Source organism: Macadamia integrifolia, chromosome 6, assembly GCF_013358625.1.
Source record: "Macadamia integrifolia cultivar HAES 741 chromosome 6, SCU_Mint_v3, whole genome shotgun sequence".
Classification (NCBI taxonomy): domain Eukaryota; kingdom Viridiplantae; phylum Streptophyta; class Magnoliopsida; order Proteales; family Proteaceae; genus Macadamia; species Macadamia integrifolia.
This window is the reverse complement of record NC_056562.1, coordinates 39250671-39271660: the sequence shown is the minus strand read 5'-3', so window position 1 is coordinate 39271660 and position 20990 is coordinate 39250671. Positions and strand designations below refer to the sequence as shown.

The following is a 20990-nucleotide window of genomic DNA, read 5'->3' as shown; positions in this document are numbered from 1 at the left end:
AGTGACATCAATACTTAAAACCATTTAAGACCCTTAATGAATGTACTTTATTTTTTTGGTAAACTTGATGAGTGTACTTTTCATGCACCCATGGTGCCAAAAAACTTTCTTAAAATGTTAATGTGTTTATAAGCTAGATCCTACCAAAAAATATATATATATATATATATTTATAAACCATATAATTTGCTGTTTTAACTTTTATGCTTTTTAGTTCGAAAATAGGTTCACTAGGTTATGGTCACCTAGGGTTATTAGCGGTAGATTTGGTTCGGTTTCTATAGGTCTTATTGATTTTTTATTATGTATTGGGCCATATCAAAACCAGACCGATAACTAATTAGTTAATCTAAACTGAATCCAATAGCTTGTGGTCCCCATCGGTCTCTCTAATAGTCCCTTTTATTGGTCTATCATCCGTTCTTCATATGCAAAAAATTCTTATAAATATTTTTAATTTTTGGGATTTCAGCCATTGCATTGGTTCAAAATGAAATCGAACTAAACTGAGACTTTTTCCTAAAACCAAAAACATAAACGAGTTGATGAAGAGTTCAATCTGATTGATTTCTGTTTGGTCTGATGGATTTCTTTGGTTTGGCCTTCTTAGAACTTAGAAGGTACCTCAAAATAGATTTAGTACTAACCCCCTCCCCCACCCAAAAGGAAAAAAAAATTGACATAGACCCTCCCTAACAAATTTGGTAGCATGTTGTATGTTTCTAAAGAAGAACGAGATTCATTAAAAAAAAAAATAATTGTAGAAGCTAACTTGACATGGACATTCCCCAACAAATTTGGTGAGAATAGATTAGTTAAACAAAATTGTAAAGTAACTTTGAAGGATCTTTCCCCGGATAACATCATAAGAAAATTTATGAAAAGAAAAATGATAAATTATTCTAATAAGAGAATATGATATGCTAAACATATAGAAATGAAAGCCTGAGAGGAATCGACCGAATGTATAGATTATGGGTTTAGAATACATTTTAAAACTTAAAAAAAGAAAGAGAGAGAAGAATCAGATTTCAAAATGTCTTCTAGACCCAAAATCTATTAGTAAAATACATATCAAATACAACCTAAATTTCTAATAGAATCCTAATTGGTGATATGCATTTCTTTACTTTGGGTGTGGGGTGGGGTGGGGTGGGGTGGGGTTGGGGGGAGGGTCCCTATTGAGTTTTGCACTTTTTCTGTCTTTTCACAATAATAATAGTAACAATAATGATAATAATAATGACAAAGATGATGATGAGAGTAACAACAAAACAAATAGAAATATACATAAATTTAGGTCCAGGTTGATCCATACTCTCAACTGATTAAATCACATACAGTCTTTCTAATTTACTTGATCAAAACCAAGTTGACAAGTAACAAACAAAGTGAAAAATGCCAGATCAAACTCTATCTCCATTGAATCAAATTACTAAATCACTGCTTCAAACATCAGCTATCCATCTCACAACCTGAAGAGAGCATGCGCAAATCAGGTAAAAGAAAAATTAGTTGGGTCTTGTATGTGTATGGCCACCCTTCGTGTCCTATCCGGACAAGGCAAAAACTGATATTACAAGTTATCATTTTATGCCTATTTGACAATTGAAATGACAATCGTAAACATACATTTCACTTCACTTCACTCTACCCAAAAAAAAACATACACTTCACGATCATACCCAACTTTTTGTTATATTGGCTTGTAGCTTTATTTTGGAATTTTATATCTACTTGACTTTTGAGGATGTCTCTTTGATGGGCCCATACAATAGAGAATCCAATCTTCTTTGGTTTGTCTTGGAGCTTGGCCTTTTTCGATGCTTCTATGTGTCTATCTCTCTATTTCCCATATAAAAAGACTTCTCTATCTCTTATTTGGGTGAGAAAAGAGATGAACATATAGAGCGCTGATATAACCACATTTCTGAACAGAGAATCACTTCCTCGAAAATAAAATGGCAAGGTTTCATTGAGTCCCTAGGTACTTCATGGTCTCTCGCATTTTATATCTTATTTATTTATTTTTTTCCCTCCTAAAAAATGATTTGAGAAAGTGTAAGACACCATGGTGCTTCAAAGACAAATTTTGTTCTTGTAGTCTTTTTGCTTTGAAAATTACTCATATATGCATCTTAAACCCTAATCACTTTCTTCAAAGTGTGGTTATTATTAGAAGGGAAAATGTTCTCTGAGCCGTTAGGGAAGGGTACTCTCTCTCTCTCCATAAGAAATAACCATGTTGCCCTGCTATGTATGGAACCATTTTGCGCATCTCATTGGTATGCAAACTCTTCTATACTTTTTGCTCAGAAAACCCTCTCCCCTATTTCTCGCTTATTATAAATAGTTGTTATTACTTTCTCATTGAAAATCAAAGATACCTCATAATCTTCATTGAATATTCCTTAATAGAAGTAGAATTACCTTGAAGCAGGGACAACGATTCATTTAAAGTAGCATCTCCTTCTTCCTTCTCAGACTTAGGAGTATTGAGCAGGCCATTCATTCCATGCACTTTTCCTTGGAGCTCTGGATGGATTTTCTTCTTCAACATCTTCTTTATCAACTAGGCATGATAAAAAAATAATAATAATTAAATAAATAAAATAAAATGTCAAAGAAGAATCACTTTAGATGCCTTACGTTAAAACTTTTTCTTAGATTTAGGACCATTAATAAGCAATTACGTAAGTTTAGTTTAACATAAGCATTCAGATTAGACTCCTATGTCCTTATGGAAATTTCCATATTTCATTAGATTTCAAATACGTAAACTTTTGGTGAAGGTCTGAATTCTTGCAGGCCAAAGGTAGGCTACCAATCAACTTGCACTAACAACTATTGTCAAGAGATCATATATATATATATATATATATATTTTATGTGTGATAATGAGAAAGAGACTAGACGTTCTAGCCTCCTAGGACCTCGCACATGTAGGAGCCTCGTGCACCGAGTACATCATTTCTTAATGAAAGAGAGATTAGAAATATAGAAGAATTTACTAAAAATATATTAAAGGGAAATTTGATGTTAAACTATCAGCGTATCCTATGTCTTTGCAAAAAAAAAAAATTCAATTTAATTTTTCTCTCTTCTCAAAAATTGAATAATAAATCTACAAAATAAACCACCTCTATGTCTCTTGCTTACACTCAGAACATGTCGACTAAATAGCTCAAGTGACTTAATTATTTATATTTAAAATATGTTTAAATTTTAAACTAAATGATGAGTACAAAGATACTAATATAGATATAAAAAAAGCTGAAAAATGGAAACCTCAATGACTTCCATCATATACTCTATGAAACCTTTATTATTATTATTATTTTCTTTTTTGGTAAGACGAGACCTTTATTTTGATGTCAATGGAAATGATTTTCTTATTGATATCTCTTAAGGTGTCAAATAATTTGTAGTTTTATTTTGTTGCTCTTTTACTATAATATATATTTTTTTTCTAATGAGGATAAATTATGTCATTTCACATGTATACTCAGAAAATGTGCAAGACAATGCAAATTTCTGACAATACATAATGATAAGTTACTTTCAAATTATTTTTGAAAACCATTTTTTTCTATCACTTAAAAGAACTTTTAGGAATAAGATAAGAGGCAATCAAAAGAAAGTGCCAAGTTTTAAATACACTATAGGGGTGTCATTTATACAACCCCTTTAAAGTTTTTTTTTTTTTTACAAAATTTGAGTACTAAATGTATTACTGAAAGTGATGACAATGACCTTGAGGATCAATATTTAAGGAACAAGGGTCAGAGTGACAAGGCACGCTATTTAGTCTATTATTTATTAAAAAATGACATTGTGGACCAACAATGATATGAAGTTTCATGAACTCCTAACGCAATTGGAAGGAAAGGAAATGATGACAGAACCAGATGCAATCTCATGTTTCTCTCTTTTCTATTTTTTACGTTTAAGGGGCTTATAGAGATTGTGTACCACAATGAGTTTAAGCTAGGAATTATTATTATTTGGATTTTGGATTTTGCTCATTATAGTCATGGTGGATTATAATCATAGTGGTTACAATATTCCTATCATTATACCAAATTTTCCTTTCTTTACATAATACGGACAATCTTCTTGTAAAAAGTAAAAATCCAAAAACAATAATGTCAGCTTTCATAATTACCCTTTATCTTATATCATTTGATCACTAAGTAAATAGTGATAGCTAAGTGTAACCATCCACTATTACAAATTTTGGGTACCATATGTACAACTCAAAGCGATGAAAATGACCTTCAATAAATCAATGAGTCAATATTCAAGGAGGAAAGGTTTGTGCCCCCATTATTTAGTTCATTATTAATTGGAAAATGGCAATCTGGACCCATAAGAATATGAATTTTCATGAACTCTCAAATGCAATTGGAATCAAAGACACCCAGATGTGGTCTCACATTTCTCTCTTTTCTATTATTTTTTGTGGGGCAAGAGTTTTCTATCCGTGAGAGGCTCTTGCACCCGCACACAAGGGTACGATAGTCATTGCACGCTCTTGTATTTGTAGCAGAAAGGCCTCTCATGAACATAAAACTTTGTCCCCTTTTTCTGTGTTTAAGAGGTTTACAAAAAATTTATTCCAAATCAGTCATTTCAAATTTACCTTTCTTTGTACAATAGGACAGTTTTTCTTGTAACGGGAAAAAATGATAGAAAGAAAAATAGTTTTCATAATTATCCTTTTCCTCATATCATCCGTGCATCGGATGACAACTAAATGTAACCATCAATCCTTACAAAATTTCCTTTTATTTTCATAGATTTAAAAGTCTTACGGACTATTTATTTATTTTAATTTTTTTTGTTGGTTGGAAGTTTCAAATTCCAACCAACCAACCTTCATTATCAGCCTTAGCCTATGAGGTGGACGGACAACTTTGGATATGTGTTCAATAGAATCAAGCATATAGAAATGAGTGAGAGAGAGAGAACTTTACTCGGTGTAGTTTTGTGATTGGAAGAGAATCATCGTCCTTACGAAACAGGAGCTTCTTGGCGAATGATAGGCCGTGCTTTTTTCTGCAGCTCGTTTTCTCGAGGCGACCTGGCTGATGAACAATGATCGAATCCGATTTCCCCCGAGCTGCCGCAGTAGTATCTGTTTCTGCTGAGAACAGATCCGCTAGTGTTGTTCGCTCTCCTTTCTTCTTCTTCGTCTCTTCCCAACTCAAGTCCTCATGGTCGGTTTGGAGCTCTGCTGACTCCAGAAACCGAAGGAGAGGAGTATCAATGTCATCATCGACCGTTGTTGACAGATCAGGTTTCCTGACTGAAACTGAACTCGAACGCAATACCTTATCCAATTCTCCCTTAAAGACTTCAACCACCAAAGGATTCAGCTTTTCTTTTCCTTCTCCTTCTTCATCTTCATCTGCTACGTCTTCGTCGTCGTCGTCTTCTATGTGCTCGACGAAATCTCCGTTTAAGTGGTTGTAGAGTTCTAAGGGATCGAAGCCGAACGTGCCGATCGACAGTAACGCGTCCGTGTCGCTCTCGCTTGTAACCGTTTCAAGCTTCTTTTCGTTCTGTTCTACCTCATCTGCATATCAAATTCAAAAATTTTAAGAAAAGATCAGTAGATTGCTAGTAGCATTCCTAATTTGGAAGTTATAAATTGATTCAAAGACCTTTCATGTGAGAAAATGAAGAATTGCTTTCCACGTTGAAGTGAAATTTCCGGTGCATCCAGTTGAAGATCTGCTGCAAAGGAAAACAAAAGAAACAGAGATCGAACAAAATAGATGGAAAGGATCAAGAAGGAAGAAAAAGATAGTATAGTATAGAACAATGGAGGAATAAAATTTGGTTCCCCTTACCTTCATTATTCTCTGCAACTTTTCTTACGGATCAAAAGGAACGGAAAAGAAATGTCAGGGAGAGTGTTTTGAAGAAAGGATTAAAGGAAGCTTTGCTTGATTGTAAAGTGAGAGATGATGGAGACATAACGAACGCCAACTTAGTGGCACCTCTATATGGTAGACACCTGTCAATCGGAAGAGGGGCCCCCACAATAATGCCAGGTTTCAATTGGTTATTGGTGAGCAGTTTTTTGAAGAGCCACGATGTACGGTCCCGCTGGCACGATCGATGTTTGCCAAAATTCTCTTAAATGGCGTAACTTATATCCCTCACTTGGTGTCTCCCGCCCCAAGAACCATCAACTCAAATCAAATCAAATCCATCAATCCAAATTTCCATTGATTTCCGTATCGGGATCCGGTTCGACCGTATCGATCCGGATTTAATGGATTTGCCGCAATTTTTTTTTTACCTCGTATCCTTGTTGTGTGTCAGTACGATAATATGGGTTCAATCAGGAATCAGTATCAGATAATATCGGCCACTCCGAATAGCGATCAATAGGTCAATCTGATACCAATTACTAAAAGTATGATCGTGACTCCGTAGGACTATTCAACTACACGAGGATCTAAGGACCTCTTAACACTCATGGATTTAGTTATCTGTACCAGTATTGATATTGGTATCTGTCGACATCAATTTGATATTGATATGAATTGAATTAATGCGTATCAATCATTTTTATCTTTATTTTTTTAAACAAAATATATATTTTTCTACCTTTATACCCTTAAAACTATATTGGTAATTAATTCAAATCGATCAGATATCAGTATCAATCTCGATTAATACCAATATGTTATGGCCAATCTCGTAATAGATACTTAGAACCATGTCAACACTAACCCTCAACCAAAAAAAAAAAAGGGGTCGTTTCAATCCTGTTTCTATCCGTTTTTTTGGTTCTTACATATATCAGTTCATACCGCCAAATTTGTCCAACTAGAGGTCATCTACAAAATCCAAATCCATAGCTGATGATCCGGCCAGTTACAATCTCTAATTGGTCTCTTTTAATGGTCTATTTTGGGTTTTTTTATTGGTTTATTATTGAATTAATAAAGAGTTTGGTTAGCTCGGTCCGACTTCATGGTTCTTTCGATCGTTTTTTCGATTCGGGCTCCATTTTGGTACCTAGCTCATGAAGCCAAAAACGGCGGCAGCCCACACCCAATCAAATAATTGATGATCTCAACCATTCCATCGGAATCTAACGGAGATGAATGCATAGCCTAATGTGCACTCGTTTCCCTGAAAATACATACATTTTTTTTTTACTAGTAAAAATGAAAATGAAGATATGGCCTTTGTTGATTATGATTTGAGATGTTGCATATCTATTTAGGGCCTTAGGCTAAAATTTTACATGTGAAAAGAAGAATTCGGGGTTTACTTATTTACAAATTTTTAAGAGGGTCATTCCGAAAATTTGTATTTAATATAAAATTATTTTATTCTTCCATGAAGGATGAAGTATTTGGATCCTCACCCAATTGGGTTGTGACGAACAAACAAAGGTCAATGGCCCGAAGATGGATGTTGCTATGCCGATTGATGATGTAAGGAGTCAGCTTCTCTCTCTCTCTTAATTCACAATCTCCACCTTCCTACTTGTTCCACCAGAACTTTCCCCTTTGATCCCAGGATCTCTCCTAGCTCTCAATAGTAGTATAATCATGTTTGTCCCAATCATGGAATAGATATACTTCAGCTATTTTCAGTTGTAATTATAAATTCTTTATTACCTGGGACTCTGCTTATCTGCCTTTTATATCTTCTTTATTATTGTATAACTCTTCTTTGGAATCAGATCAGAATACCGTATGAGGATTATTCTCATACAATTTGATCTATACAAATTGAATCTATTATAAGATTTTTCTTTGAATGAATTTCATCTTCATAAATCAGTCTCGTGCGAGAACCTGATTTGTTTTCCTCTTCTGTAACCACTCTTCTTGTGTTGTAAAATATTCTAATACTAATTAAAGTTTGGTATTAAAAAAAAAAATTATCCAAAGAAGAAAAGCCAATAGCCCAGTTGGATTTTGGCCACTTCTGTTGGATGTCACGTGTCGGTGCCTGACAAGTCACAACTCCCCCCTCACCCTCCTCTCCCTCTTTCTTAAAAGTTAAAACAGTGGTCTCTCAGTCAATCGACTCAATCCTGTACACCTACACTTTTGCCCCCTAATCCATGAACAAGCTCCATGACTCTCTCTTGGGCCTTTAAAAAAAAAAAACCCCACAATTTTAAATTTAGATAGGGATAATTTGATAATTACACTTATTCACCTTATACAATTACATCAGATAATGGTATGGCCGTGTGTTTTGCTTGGGTAATGACTACGGCTTTAGACCCCGTTTGGATAACAGGGAATGTGGAATCAGGAAGTATGGAAAGTGGGTATCAGCTCCATGTGTAATAAGACGAGGAAACAGGAAAACTAAGAAGACAAGAGAATCGCTGCAACATCCCATCTGCTTCGTTTGGCTGGAAGAAAATGTTGTAAAGTGGATAGTACTGGAGTTGGGGAAAAAAGGGGGAGGGGAAGGGGAAGGGGAAGGGGAAGGGGAAGGGTAAAGAAATGAAGAAGAGGGGAGGGAGAAGGGGTCGAGAAGAAAGCGATGAAAACAAACCATTGCAACTTTCTCAGACGGATAGTGCAAAAAAGTCTAATTTAGATGGGAATCTGGGACTTCGGCAAAAGTGAGAGAATGCCTATATCCATATGAGAGAATCATAGCTTTTTCATCATGTGAGAAAAATAATTTAGGATTCAAAACTTGACCAAAATATACATGAGTTCAAAATTAATTATGTCCAGCATTATAAAATACAAGATAAAAAAAAAATCCAATTATCTTGTTATAATAATTATATAAATCACTACGGAATACCAAAAAAAAAAAAATCCAATAAATGGATGATTCGAAATTTATCAGAATGATCACAAAACATTTGAATAAGAGGAAGTAGAAAGTTTTTCATCATCCATGGTGAAAGAAATCAACAATCAAATATGTGGGTCTTTCCCCCCTCCATTGTACGACAATTGTCAAAAATCGAGCCAAGCTATGATTCTGATAAAAAAAATCAACTCAAATCAACCAAAACATGCCCTAACATTAGTTTCCATACAAGAATCAAACGAGTACGGAAAAAGAACTCTGTCCCAGAGTAACACCTACACTAGACAAAAAGGTGGGGTGAAATGATCGCCACGAGACCATGAAAGTCAAAATTTCACCTCTATTGATACTTTCTTTAACATGCACTTCCATTGCCCTATACTAGAGTAGGGGCCATGCTCTGGCACAGAAAACTCTCCTCTATTAAAATAATCTCATTTTGACCATTGGCACTCGTCGGGTTGTAGCAGAAGCCAAAAAACAACAAAGTAGAGAGCATGGAGTGTTGGGTTTGATGTACCTGTTGTTGCTTTAAAACTTACAATAATATACCTACAGGCTCCAGCACTTCGGATTCTTCTTCTACAAGTACAAAAAATTTATGGCTCTAAACTAAACAGATAAAGAAAGCCTAGCTATTTAGTGAGAGAAAGGGATAGTGAAGTCTCTGTTCTGTTCTATGTGGTTAGGAGATTTGTTGGGCAACTTTTGGTGGTTCTGTATACATACCCAACACTACTAGCTGTAGACCTTAAACAGATTTCATGAAGGAATCTTGACATCTTTCTTCTTTTCTGAATCTTCATAGATTTGTATTTCGTTGTTGAAATCTGTCAAGGGTATCAATCAGTTTGATTTTGATTTTTTTGTTCAATTTTGATTTGATTTTTATTAGGTTAAAGGTACAGCTTAGGTCCTATTCTCAAACTAGAATCGAATTGATTTGGTTCAAAGTTTATTTGGTTTTATATTTGGTTTGACCTTGTTTATATTCAGTTTGGGTCTTATTTTTTATGTTGAGGCCAACTTTTTTACATCTTCACCCTTTTTGTTAGGTTCCATCCAACATTTTTTAAAATTTTTTTTTTCAACGAAATTTTTCTAAACATTATAAAGCAATAGAAATTTTATTTAAAAAAAAAAATTAATAATCATCATCCACATTGATTAAGATAATTTAAAACACACAAATCCTTCGAACCATCGTCCTTTCTAGCGAATAATGGGTTTCCAATTTGTCTCTTGGCATTACATTAGTTAGTCCATATGATATATGACCTCATATCTAAATGGTCAAATTTTAGTCCAAAGCAAGCATGGAAAGTTTTTCAAGCTCTTATTCATAATTTTAGCAAAATTACCAAAATAATATCAATTGGATATGAATATATAAAAAGAAAAAACAAAACAAAAGTGACAAGTTTGTAATTTTAGCTACTTCCTCTACTCATTTTAAGTTGAAACCATACCAATGAGATGTTTGCCCATTGCCTGATCCTCTATCCACATGGGCTAATCTATGTATTATCATATAAGAAATAGTAAAACATTGTACTTCGCAGAGCATAGGGACATGAAAAAAAACCCTTAGAAAATATTTAATTCAATTCAATGCAAACACGATGGTTTCAATCTCAAAAGTAAAATCAATTCGATATAAGAACAAAGTCTATATTTTAAAACCAAAATCAAACCAATTTATGTCATTTCAATTTTAAACAATCAATCTCAATTTCCGTTCTAAATTGATACCCTTAAATCTGAGTTTAAGATCAAAGTCCTAAGTCATAGATAAATCTCATCTATGTAAGGTTGATCAATGATCACTCTATAACATATTTACCAAAAAAAAAAACTCATAAATAGCCATCAAACCAGGTCCATTGAATCTTTTTTTTTTTTTTTTTTCTGGTAATTATTGAATCCCACTCCACTTACTTTATCAATGTAGACAACGACTTGGTAATACAAGAGAGAATAGAGAGGCAAATCACATCCACAAAAAACGCCTACTACCAAACTAGCTAGCGAAAGGCCAGTCTTCAAGACCAGTAACTGTTATCCCATGGCACATGCAAGTATGCAACATACCTTTTATAAGAGAGGGGCATGGGACCTCCTGCGTCAACCTCTAAATAATAAAGACAACAAGGCCAACTTCATATAGAGGACATATCCTGTTGGCTCTTGCGTGCTCTGGGAATCTCATGAGATTAATAGCTACTAAAGCTGTATGCATGGCTATATATGCATGTTGTGAGAACTTCCCCACAATGTGTCGGGCTAAAAGCATCCGCAGTAAGCATGGGAACAGTATCCCAAGGGGTCGGTATGTTGTTTTTGTTTATAGCTCTTGTTTATATTGGCATCTTAAATGCTAAGGCAATAGTGAAGAGCTAAAAAAAAAAAAACTCAATGAGTGTTAATGTGTCATACAGAAAGATCCACATATTTAATGTGAGAGAGAGAGAGATCGAGAAAGAATATGTGTATCAATCTTAATTTATGAGAAGATGTGTGTTACAGGAGATTTGGGTTTTCTTCCTTTTCCCATATAAGGGGGAGTGCATTGCTACTCTCTCTCCCCCCTTCTTACATGAAATGATCTCATTGCCCTTTCACGTACAAAATCATTATGTGCCACTTGTGCTCCTCTATGCCATTTGCTCAAAGAACCCTCTCCCAATATGTATATGGTGGGTTGAATTAGGGGTGTAAATTCCAAGCCTGCATCGGTAAGCCCGACCGAGCCCCACACATTTATGGCCTGATTAATAAATGTGTCGGGCCTAAGCCTGGCCTGTTAATATATAGGTAGTACACAGTGCAAGGGATAAGCCCGATGGGCCTCCTGACCAGCCCGGCTTGGCCTGTTTACAAGCCCAACTTGGACCGACACATTCAAACCGACAGTTTATATAGGTATGTTGATTTTTTAGGATATAATATGGTATATATTGATATTTTATCAATCATTGATTGTAATTAAGTGTAATATATTTTCAAAATTGTTGATAATTTAATTAAATAAATTAAAGTATCTTAAATTTGAGAAAGGTGAAGACCATTTAAGGCTTTCTTAGTACATTACCCCATTTAACGCCGGATTTATAGCCTGATTAGGAGAAGCACGATTGAAGCCCGGAACCTAACCGAGCCTGACACGACACCGACCGAGATTGACCCATACCTTAAATAGTTAGGTCATGATCCGAGGACATAGGCCCAACCGAGACCGACCCAGCCCAACCAATTGACATCCCTAGGTTGAATAGTCTCCTTTCACCCACGACGAAAGAGGAACTCCTTCACTGTAGGATGTGAGTGCCTTGAAATTTGTATAAAAAACAATTGAGGGTACTAACAACTTCATGCGATAGAAGAATAATAATGAACCTAGATGAGTGAATTTTTCCTTCATGGACTACGGAGAAAAGCTTTCTCTAAAAACTTTGGGCTTGTAAGAATGAAGTTATTTGGATGAGGGGGTTTAGTTTTGGAAACATGAGCCCAAGATTGTCTTGGGTCAAGGATGAAAATTGATATGTATCCTCACGATGGTTTTGGGCCAGCCCAAGTCAATAGCCCAACTTATTGCTATGCTAAACATCAACTAAAGAACATCAATAACCAACCTCTTACAGTGATTAGACTGCCTCGTTATTTGGATATAATCTAATTATGTTGCCTATTGATTAAGGGGGAAAATGGACAACGTATCAATCATTATTTAATTCAAGGAAGAAGTTCTTGAAGTGCCAAGGGGAGGTAGGCTAGGACCCTCTGTTTTCTATATCTATTCAGGTTATATAAAATGATCGTGTTGCCCTTTTATGTTTGAAATCATTTGTTTCATCACACTTCATTGATGTATTCCCACACCGTTTGCATTAAAAACCCTTTCCCTTGATACAGTTGTCCCCTAAACATATTTTTTCAAATAAAGTCATAGAAGAAATGCCAGAATATGTGGTATTTGAATCCTCTAAAATTGCACCTATTGGTAGTCAGATTGGGGACAAGTTTGCTCAAATTCCATTCATATAATTAAGTTGGAAATAAGTTCTATAAAATTATTTTTTCGTGAAAATAAGCTCCATAAAATTGGAGGGGAAGGTTTCTCAGAACGGAATATAATCAAGTAAGTTCTTATCACCGTCAAGGGAGTGACTCAGTTGGCTTAGACCAACATCTCACAATCAAGAGATCGTGAGTTCAACTCTCTTTGAGGCCTATCTATACAAAAAATGATCAAGTGAAAAACAGGGAAAAAAAAAAAAGCAAATGAACAGTGACGTACCAAAAAAAAAATATATATATATATATATATAATAATAATAATAATTTTTCAGTGGATACCAGTTATATTGATATATTTCCAGGATAGGATACAGATATCTTGATCCATGCAACTAACAATGAAGTAAAAAATATTCCTTAATTTATTTATTTAAAAAATATTAGTATATCAATTATCAAATTATTTCTCTGTTAGTATGCAATACAACCTTAAAAGGCTAATTAAAGGCAGAAGTGACATGCACCCACATTTGTTGCCTTTCACAAATCTAGTTGAGCATCCTCAAAAAAGCTACTCTCCTGATTCTCTTCTAATTGATAATACGTTCCACTGAAAATTTTGTACCCTTTTATAGAGCAAAGGGTCCTACTTGAGTCATTTTAAATACCAGTTCATTCTGCTACACCTCACAAATTTTCCTTCTTCCTGTCTACAGCTATATTTAGATTCTTCCTGTCTCGCACAAATTTTTGTTTTTTCTTCTCTTCTTTTTCTAATAGTGAAGGAAACCAATTTTATCTAATTATATAGGGAAAGGTTCCCTCTTCAGCTAGTGTTGTGTAAATCTTTTACTCAATTTATAAATTAGATTGGGATCGCGACTAACCCTAGGAAACCATATACATCAAATGCAATAAGGTCCTAACAACTGCTAGGAGTGGTTCCAATACTACTTATTGATTTTGAGCTCTATATAGAAAATGAGGTGTTGCAATTTATATTGGTATCATACTGAGTGGTATCAGTATCACTGGTACTTGATAATGATATGGATTGATAGAAATAGTCAAAATGGTTTGTTTTTAAATATGCATCTAATATTGGTCCAAAATGGTCGATATCAATACCTAAAACGATATTATAAGTATGATCTGCACCATGGTATTAAGTATTGATATTGTATCGATGTATTGAGGGCAAAATAGTTTAAAATCGACTTTCATCCAAATTTGAGGGTAAAATGATCCAATAAAACCCAATTAACTGCTCCATATTAGTATCTGTATCAATATCAATATTGATGGAGACCAATATAGTGAATTAGTGATCGATACTGTGATTTAAATCCTTAATTTAAACTTTTTTCTTCTAATCCATCATTATGCCTGTTGAAATGAAATTACATGGTAGCAATAGAAGTCTACAACAGAGTTGGTGTTGCTGGGGCAAGGTCTTGTTGCTGATTCAATTCCTTGCCTTTGGAGTTGATTCTTTGCGTTACATTACGTCTAAATTTTTCTTAAACATTTTAGCTAACATCAGCAAATTTGCCACACTAACCAGTATAGGTGTTGAAGTGGCAAGACCTTCACATCCACAAACGCTATTAAAGGCTCAACGCTGGATATGGTTTGTCCTATGAGATCAAACAATTTGTCACAGCCACATCAATCTTTTTTTAAGATTTGAGAAATCGTTTCTGTGGAAGATATGTTAGCACACTCTATTCCTCACATGAATAACTTCTATATCTTTCAATGTATGAAATCATTTCATTGCTCCTCATTGATGTGCTCCTGTTGATTGTTCAGAGAACTTCTCATTTAAGTTATGATTCCAAAAATAATGAATTATGATATTGAATGACTATCTGTCGCCCAAAGGTTTGTTCTGATTTATCACATGTGAAACACTCTCATTGGTCAATTTTAAATTCCAGACAAGTATTAGAATCATCATAAATTGTTTCATGAATAGAGAAATTTTCATATTAAGCAATTTGTTAAAATTTATAAGAACTTCTTGATTGTTTCAAAGAAGAAATTTTTTTCCCCCAAAATGTTAGAAGTCAATAATTTCTTTCCAAGAGAGTTGGGAGGGGGATGAAGAGGGTAGTAATGCATGGAGAAAGTGAGAAAGACTAGCAGTGACATCTATGTTTAGTTGAAAAGAATTAAAAAAGTGAAAAGTGAAAATTTTCAAACCCAAAAAATAGGATGAAGTGTCAGGCAACTCTCACTGGACAACCAGAAGAATAACCTTATGCTAGATCTATGTAGAGAAAAAAAAAAAAAACATGAGAAAAGCTAGAAAAAAATTAAAAATATACTTCAATCAAGAGAGTTTTAAAATGAATTTTCCTTTTTTTTTTTTATTAATTCTTAATCATACGTCCAATAAAATTTTACTTACCCACAATAGAGGCGTAGAAAAATTCATCAAGACACTAGAGGGATATGATCAACCTCAAATTAAGTTTCCTATTCCATTAAGTGAAGAGAGTACAAGTAAATCTTTGGCTGTAACTCTGTAACTTCGTCTAAAAGTTTAGATGACATGGCCATGAGAATCAAAACGTTTCAAAGATATCTTAGAGTGATGTGGAGTGACGTGGAATGTGCGCTTAAGAAAGGTAACTACCGATTATGAATACAATGGAAATAAACCTCAGAGATTGGATCAATGCTGACATCACTTCCCATATGGAGTGGCACATGAATTTCTCATTCTCATTATTTCCGCCGCTTTGCCAAAGATTAGCTTGGCATGACAATCTGACCAATCATTGGGCTCTATAACCAAAAGAATCTTTCGGTTCAACACGTGTTCGTTTATTGACCTCTCAAATTGCCAATAAAAAATGAACACGTCACTGGTGTTGGAACCGCGAACGTGCAGCCGAAGCCTCAAGGCCGTCAACCGGATCGGAATCTCGAGGGTCACAACTCACAAAGACTTAAGCCCACCTGTTGCCACCGCAACATCACTACCATCGGATGCCATGTCACACTTCCACGTCATCAACCAGCATATTTCTAAACCTCGCCAGGTGTCCCGAACTAATACACCTCGGACTTCGCTTACAAAGCAAAACACCCTAAGCTGCCACGTACATTATTGCCAGCTGTCACCCCACCGCTCATGCTACAAGAACTTTTTTAACTTTTTTTTTTTTCTCCATAAACTCCTCAGAGCGATAGAGCGATAGAGCGAAAGAGAGAGTCAGCCGGGGGGCTACAAAGTAGAAATACCCCTTCGCTTCCCTTTCGCAAGCGAGAGATCTCATCTGCATCTCTCCTCTGTCTCATCCCTTCTCTGCTCTTTGAAGTTGTGGAGCGAAGTCGAGACTCGAGAGGAATCAGTGAACAAATCCCCAAATTCCAATTTCTTCTTCTTCGATATGGAAAAGGAGATGGAGATGGAGATGCCTATGGCTTCCCTCCATAAGAACAGCTCATCGTCTTCGACGGTCCGGTTCCTTGGCCTCCTAAAACAGCCGGATTCTGATTCGGTGCCCTTCGAATTGGACGAAAGCGAGGTGGTTTGGTCAGCTGAGCTCTCCGATTCCCACGAATCTGTTTCCCTCGGTCCGATTCACTCCGCCGCCTCTACAATACTCTCCGCCTCCCCTCCCGATCACCGTTACCACCAATATCGGCCGGAAAGATTCGGTCTTTCGGCAGCTTTGTCCGACGACCGCCGCCCACTTGTGCAGAGAAAACCATCCCTGAATCCTTCTCTGTCCGCTGCTAGTGCGGCACGAACGATTCCACCGGTGCCAATCCCACGCTCCGGGGGATCAGAGGACTTCTCAAACTCATCTTCAGGCAGAACCAAGTTTCATCAGTCTGCTCCAGTGAACGTTCCAGTCTGGCCTAGAGGGCTTGTCAATGGAGGCCCTGGATCCTCCAATCTGGGGAGTTTCAACGAGGATGACGAGGACACTGAGGAGGAGATGCTGCCACCGCACGAGATCGTGGCAAGGTCCCATACCACCACTTTCTCTATGTTCGAAGGGGTGGGGCGGACACTCAAAGGGAGGGATCTGCGCCGTGTCCGGAATGCTGTTTTCCAGAAGACAGGTTTTCTAGACTGAAACTTGAAACCCCGGGTGGTCGTATCACTTTGTCGCTCTCAATCTATTTAGTGATGCATCTCCTGTCAAAACGTTCCTCACAGGAAATTGTAATATTCCAGGTCCTCTTTTTATCTTTATTTTAATTTCTTTGAAACTTTTGTTCATAGGGGAATTCCTTTGTCTCTGTTAATTATGGTTGAATAACTCTTTTTCATGAATTGATACTGATGTCAACTTGTATTTATTAGACTGGAAATTTAAGAAGAAAGGTTTGCCTTTCCAATTTTTTTCTGCTTTCCTTGGTTTTGGTTTGCCATTATTTACAAATGAAAGGAGTATTTAAATATTTAGGCTTCAGCTCGTGTAGATGGCCTGATGGCCATCCATGAATGGGTTTAGTTCTTTAGTCCAGAACACAGGAGAAAGTCTTGTGGCCTGTTCTGTTCTGAATCAGGATGAGGGCCCAAAACTAAACCTGTTTGCAAATTGGGAACAAGATATAAAATTGAAGAACAAAGATCATAGCATCTTATCTTTTGTTAATGGAGTTAACGCAAAGCTTCTTTTGACCAAGGAAACACCCTCTTTCATGGATTATTCACATTTATGTTGAGATTTTCTCATAGTTAACAGCCTTGAAGAAATGGAAAGCATTCATGGAATTGATGGGAATGGAAGAGGAACAAAATAGCTTCCTTAATAAATCTTCCATTCCACAAGCTCTTTTACGATATACATGGGCGAAAACCAAGTAATTGATCATGAAGAGTTCTATATCAAAGCTAAAGTTAAAACAAGTTCACAACAAACTTAGTCATGTTTCTCGATACAAATGCCTGTTTCAATGCATCTTATATTAGTTTTGATGTTATTGTCCACTTTGCTTGGAAAAATGTTTTAAATGCAAGTCACCATGTAATAATAGGAGTTGGGTGGGGGTAGAAAAGAACATAAATTGAAACTGCAAATGCAGATACAGAGAAACAGATGAATGAGAAAACAAACTCACATGTTCTGTGGTATTGAATTCAAGGCAATTTTGTGACCTTGAACACTTTGAAAAGAATATCAATTCCTGTTGGGATTTCTCAGATGAAGAACAGAACGTTCGAAGCATTCAAGGCAATATGGAGACTCCTTGCTGTCTCGCTTCCCATCTGCATTGAAGGAACAAGCGTGGCTGTAGCTAGCTGCCCATAACACAGTGATTGCTGTACCAGAACAACCATACGAGCAAATGAAGCAATTACGGATGAGAATTCCGCATGCAAACTTCCCCAGCCCACCCGATTGAGTTGAATTGGGAATGGAAACAGAGAAAACTCAAGACTTTGAGCTCTCTCCATATTGTAAAATAAGTTCCCTATTACATGATGTGCAACAGCAACTAACTACAAATGCTGTAGGGTCCCTTGATGGGGTTTTTTTGGTTTTGGGGGTGGTTGGGGAATCTGTGGGACAGGAAGGAGGTAATGATATGCATTCTTTTGGACAATACAGGTTTTTTTTTTTTTTTTTTTTGGGGGTGGGGGTTGTTGGGGGAAGGATCTGAAGCTCATCTGTATGAGATGAGTAGGTGATGGATATGCATTTTGGTTGGTGAAAGTGCATTATTTTGGTCATTAGTCATTACCTGCTCCTGCAAATAGATGTGATCCTGGAAACAGCTTTCCTGATCCAGGACCGACTCAAACACCCCAAATCCCAAGAGCATCAAACCTGAATTAAAGTGTCGATCTCTGCAGGAACCCTTTGCAACTCCTTCGTCTCCTGAATTTTGGAATGATCATTTACTTAACAGTGGTTATTATGCAGTTCAATGCTTTCAGATCAATAGTTGCCACAAGCTGGTGACAAAGGTACTGATTCCCTGTGTAAACACTTGATGAGAAATTGTCTGCTCCCTTGCAGAAACTTATTACCTCTGTGAATGGAACAATTAATTGTTCGTAGTTTGCAATTGTGGGAATGAAACAAGCCATATGAACACTCGTTTTTCTGGTAATTCATGGAAAATTAGATTGGTCATATACTAGCATCTCCTGCTTGAGCTTATCTGATCAATTGGTTGATCCATACTAACGGGGCAAACGCCCCTGATGCGAGTCACGAAAATTTATTCTAAACATCTACTTTTTTTAAGATTTTAGATATACTGGAAATATTTTGGCAATTGCTTTCATGTTTTCAGGAGAGCTAGATCACAGTGAACCATCTCCAAAATTTAGTCCATTATGATGTCCCACGGTTTGAGCTTTTTTGCAACCGCCTGTTCAAGGTGGGGGACTCATGGTTTCACTTTTCTTATTTCAAGGTTTCAGGTTTTAGGCTCGGGTTTAAATGTTTAATGGCTTTCTCCATCAACAGATGCCAGAAAGCTGTATGTGCTTGATAATATACCTCAATGAGCTACTGGATTTTGGCCTCCACCGGCGAAAGGGAAACCGATGCCGTAGCTTCAGCTGATGGGGTAACTTGATCTGCTTCTTCAGCTCATTGATCTCGTTTTGGATCGTCCTTACGCAGCGCCATTGCCAACCTAGATGCCCAGCCCCAGCCCACAGCGTATCGAAGAATCACCCAATCATAACGCGCAAGCCCACCCAAGTTGATTGAGCTGACTACTTGGGCCTGAGGCTGTAACATTACTATGCAGTAAGGGCCAGTTGAACTAGAAAAATCTTGGGCACAAGCCCACCCAAGTTGAATCCGTGGTAGTTGGGCTCAAGTGAATCTGCCTACTGATTGCCGAATGCAATCCCTATATAGCTGCCTCTCACACATGGATAAGTAAGGGTGGGTAATGGGTTCATGTGATCATATGACCCACACCATTCTCCTTAGGTTAAAATTTTCAATCAAAGACAAAAACAGAAAGTTGTTAAAAGTTACATAAAATGTACCACTCAACATTTCATTATTATGGAAATATGGTATCTTAATCAAGTTGGTGAGGTCAAATAAAATTCCTATAAATAATTGATGTTTGACAAGAACCTTTGTTAAGCCCTTTTGGGTTTTATTAATCAGATGTAATTGACCATTCATATATTTTATGGGACAAAAGTTTTCTGGTCCGCGGACCAGTTAACTAACACCGTGATCTAGAGCACCAGTCTGATCCATGGAAATGGAATAAAAACTCCTATTTGATGAATCATCAATAATATCCTCCATTTTTGTTTTTTGTTTTCACTTATTTTACCCTTAAAAGTGTATATTTGCGGTCTAATGAACCCACTCTCATATCCAATTATACTCGAGTGGAGTTTATACTAGTAACAAAACAAAACATTTAAATTTCTAGGACCATGAAAATTATGCATAGAGGTGGCAACGGGTGAGAACCTGCCCTAATCCAACAATAAAGGGCTAGGTCTGCTATGATCAAGATCATTTTTAGGGCAAGTTTGAGTTTCAAATAGCATAAGGAGCCTTGCCCCTTTTTACCCTAGTCGCCCTGTAAAATTAGTAAGACACATGCATGTTTCATGGGAGGGGGTGGGTTCAAATTAAGCAATATCTTTAAATAATGTGGATCTAGTCCAAGGTTTTAAAAATTGGATCGTATCAATCGATCCCAATTTTACCTAATCTAACTACGGCTAAAAAAACCTTTAATACCCAGAATATACCAATTCTAGCTTTTTTAAACCCTAATCTACTCTCAAATAGACTTTTCTATGCCTAGTCCTTAATTTCGTCCCTAATTGTAATATGTGATTAAATTTGATTGTACAATTTTATTAATTGTGAATTAAAATCATACTATAATTTTTCTTAAATTTTTTTAGTAGAACATATCACCATTCCATGTACTAAAATTAGGAGACTAAAAAATATTTTGCCCTAGTTTTTTTTGGAAAAATTACATGATTACCCATTTTTGGGTTTCCCTTTACAAAATTACCCACAAAAAGTTTTGGTTAACAAAAATACTCAAAATTAGGTTTGAGTTTACAAAACTACTCACCCAAAGTTTTAATTAACAACAATACCCAAGATCATGTTTGGGTTTACAAAACTACCCAAAATAATGATTCTTCATCTTCCACATATAATTATATATTTTTT

At 36.1% G+C, this 20990-nt stretch overlaps 2 protein-coding genes across 3 annotated transcripts; one reads left to right on the top strand and one right to left on the bottom strand.

Moving 5' to 3' along the window:
* Positions 1 to 1258: 1258 nt before the first annotated feature.
* Positions 1259 to 5998, bottom strand: LOC122081193 (protein TILLER ANGLE CONTROL 1). Of its 2 annotated transcripts, none has more exons than XM_042648207.1 (5): positions 5856 to 5998; positions 5667 to 5736; positions 4977 to 5578; positions 2431 to 2572; positions 1259 to 1475 (listed from the first exon to the last, which is right to left on the bottom strand). In XM_042648207.1, the coding sequence occupies exons 1-5, from the start codon at positions 5859 to 5861 to the stop codon at positions 1456 to 1458; spliced, it is 840 nt and encodes a 279-aa protein (XP_042504141.1). In that variant the 5' UTR covers positions 5862 to 5998; the 3' UTR covers positions 1259 to 1455. The 2 variants fall into 2 exon arrangements, with proteins under 2 accessions (XP_042504141.1, XP_042504140.1); XM_042648206.1 differs by having other exon boundaries at positions 5667 to 5739; positions 5856 to 5974.
* Positions 5999 to 16035: 10037 nt separating this feature from the next.
* Positions 16036 to 17214, top strand: LOC122082868. The gene has a single exon (XM_042650673.1). It carries the CDS (start codon positions 16239 to 16241, stop codon positions 16932 to 16934), a length of 696 nt encoding a protein of 231 aa, XP_042506607.1. The 5' UTR covers positions 16036 to 16238; the 3' UTR covers positions 16935 to 17214.
* Positions 17215 to 20990: the final 3776 nt, after the last annotated feature.

Excerpts from the sequence above, each read along its gene's own strand:
- LOC122081193 (XM_042648206.1), bottom strand. Across the intron at positions 5,579-5,666 it reads TTCATTTTCTCACATGAAAG|ATGAGGTAGAACAGAACGAA; the intron begins GTCTTTGAATCA and ends TTTGATATGCAG. Across the intron at positions 1,476-2,430 it reads ATCGTTGTCCCTGCTTCAAG|GTTGTGAGATGGATAGCTGA; the intron begins GTAATTCTACTT and ends TGCTCTCTTCAG.
- LOC122082868 (XM_042650673.1), top strand. The coding sequence starts at position 16,239 with ATGGAAAAGGAGATGGAGATGGAGATGCCTATGGCTTCCCTCCATAAG.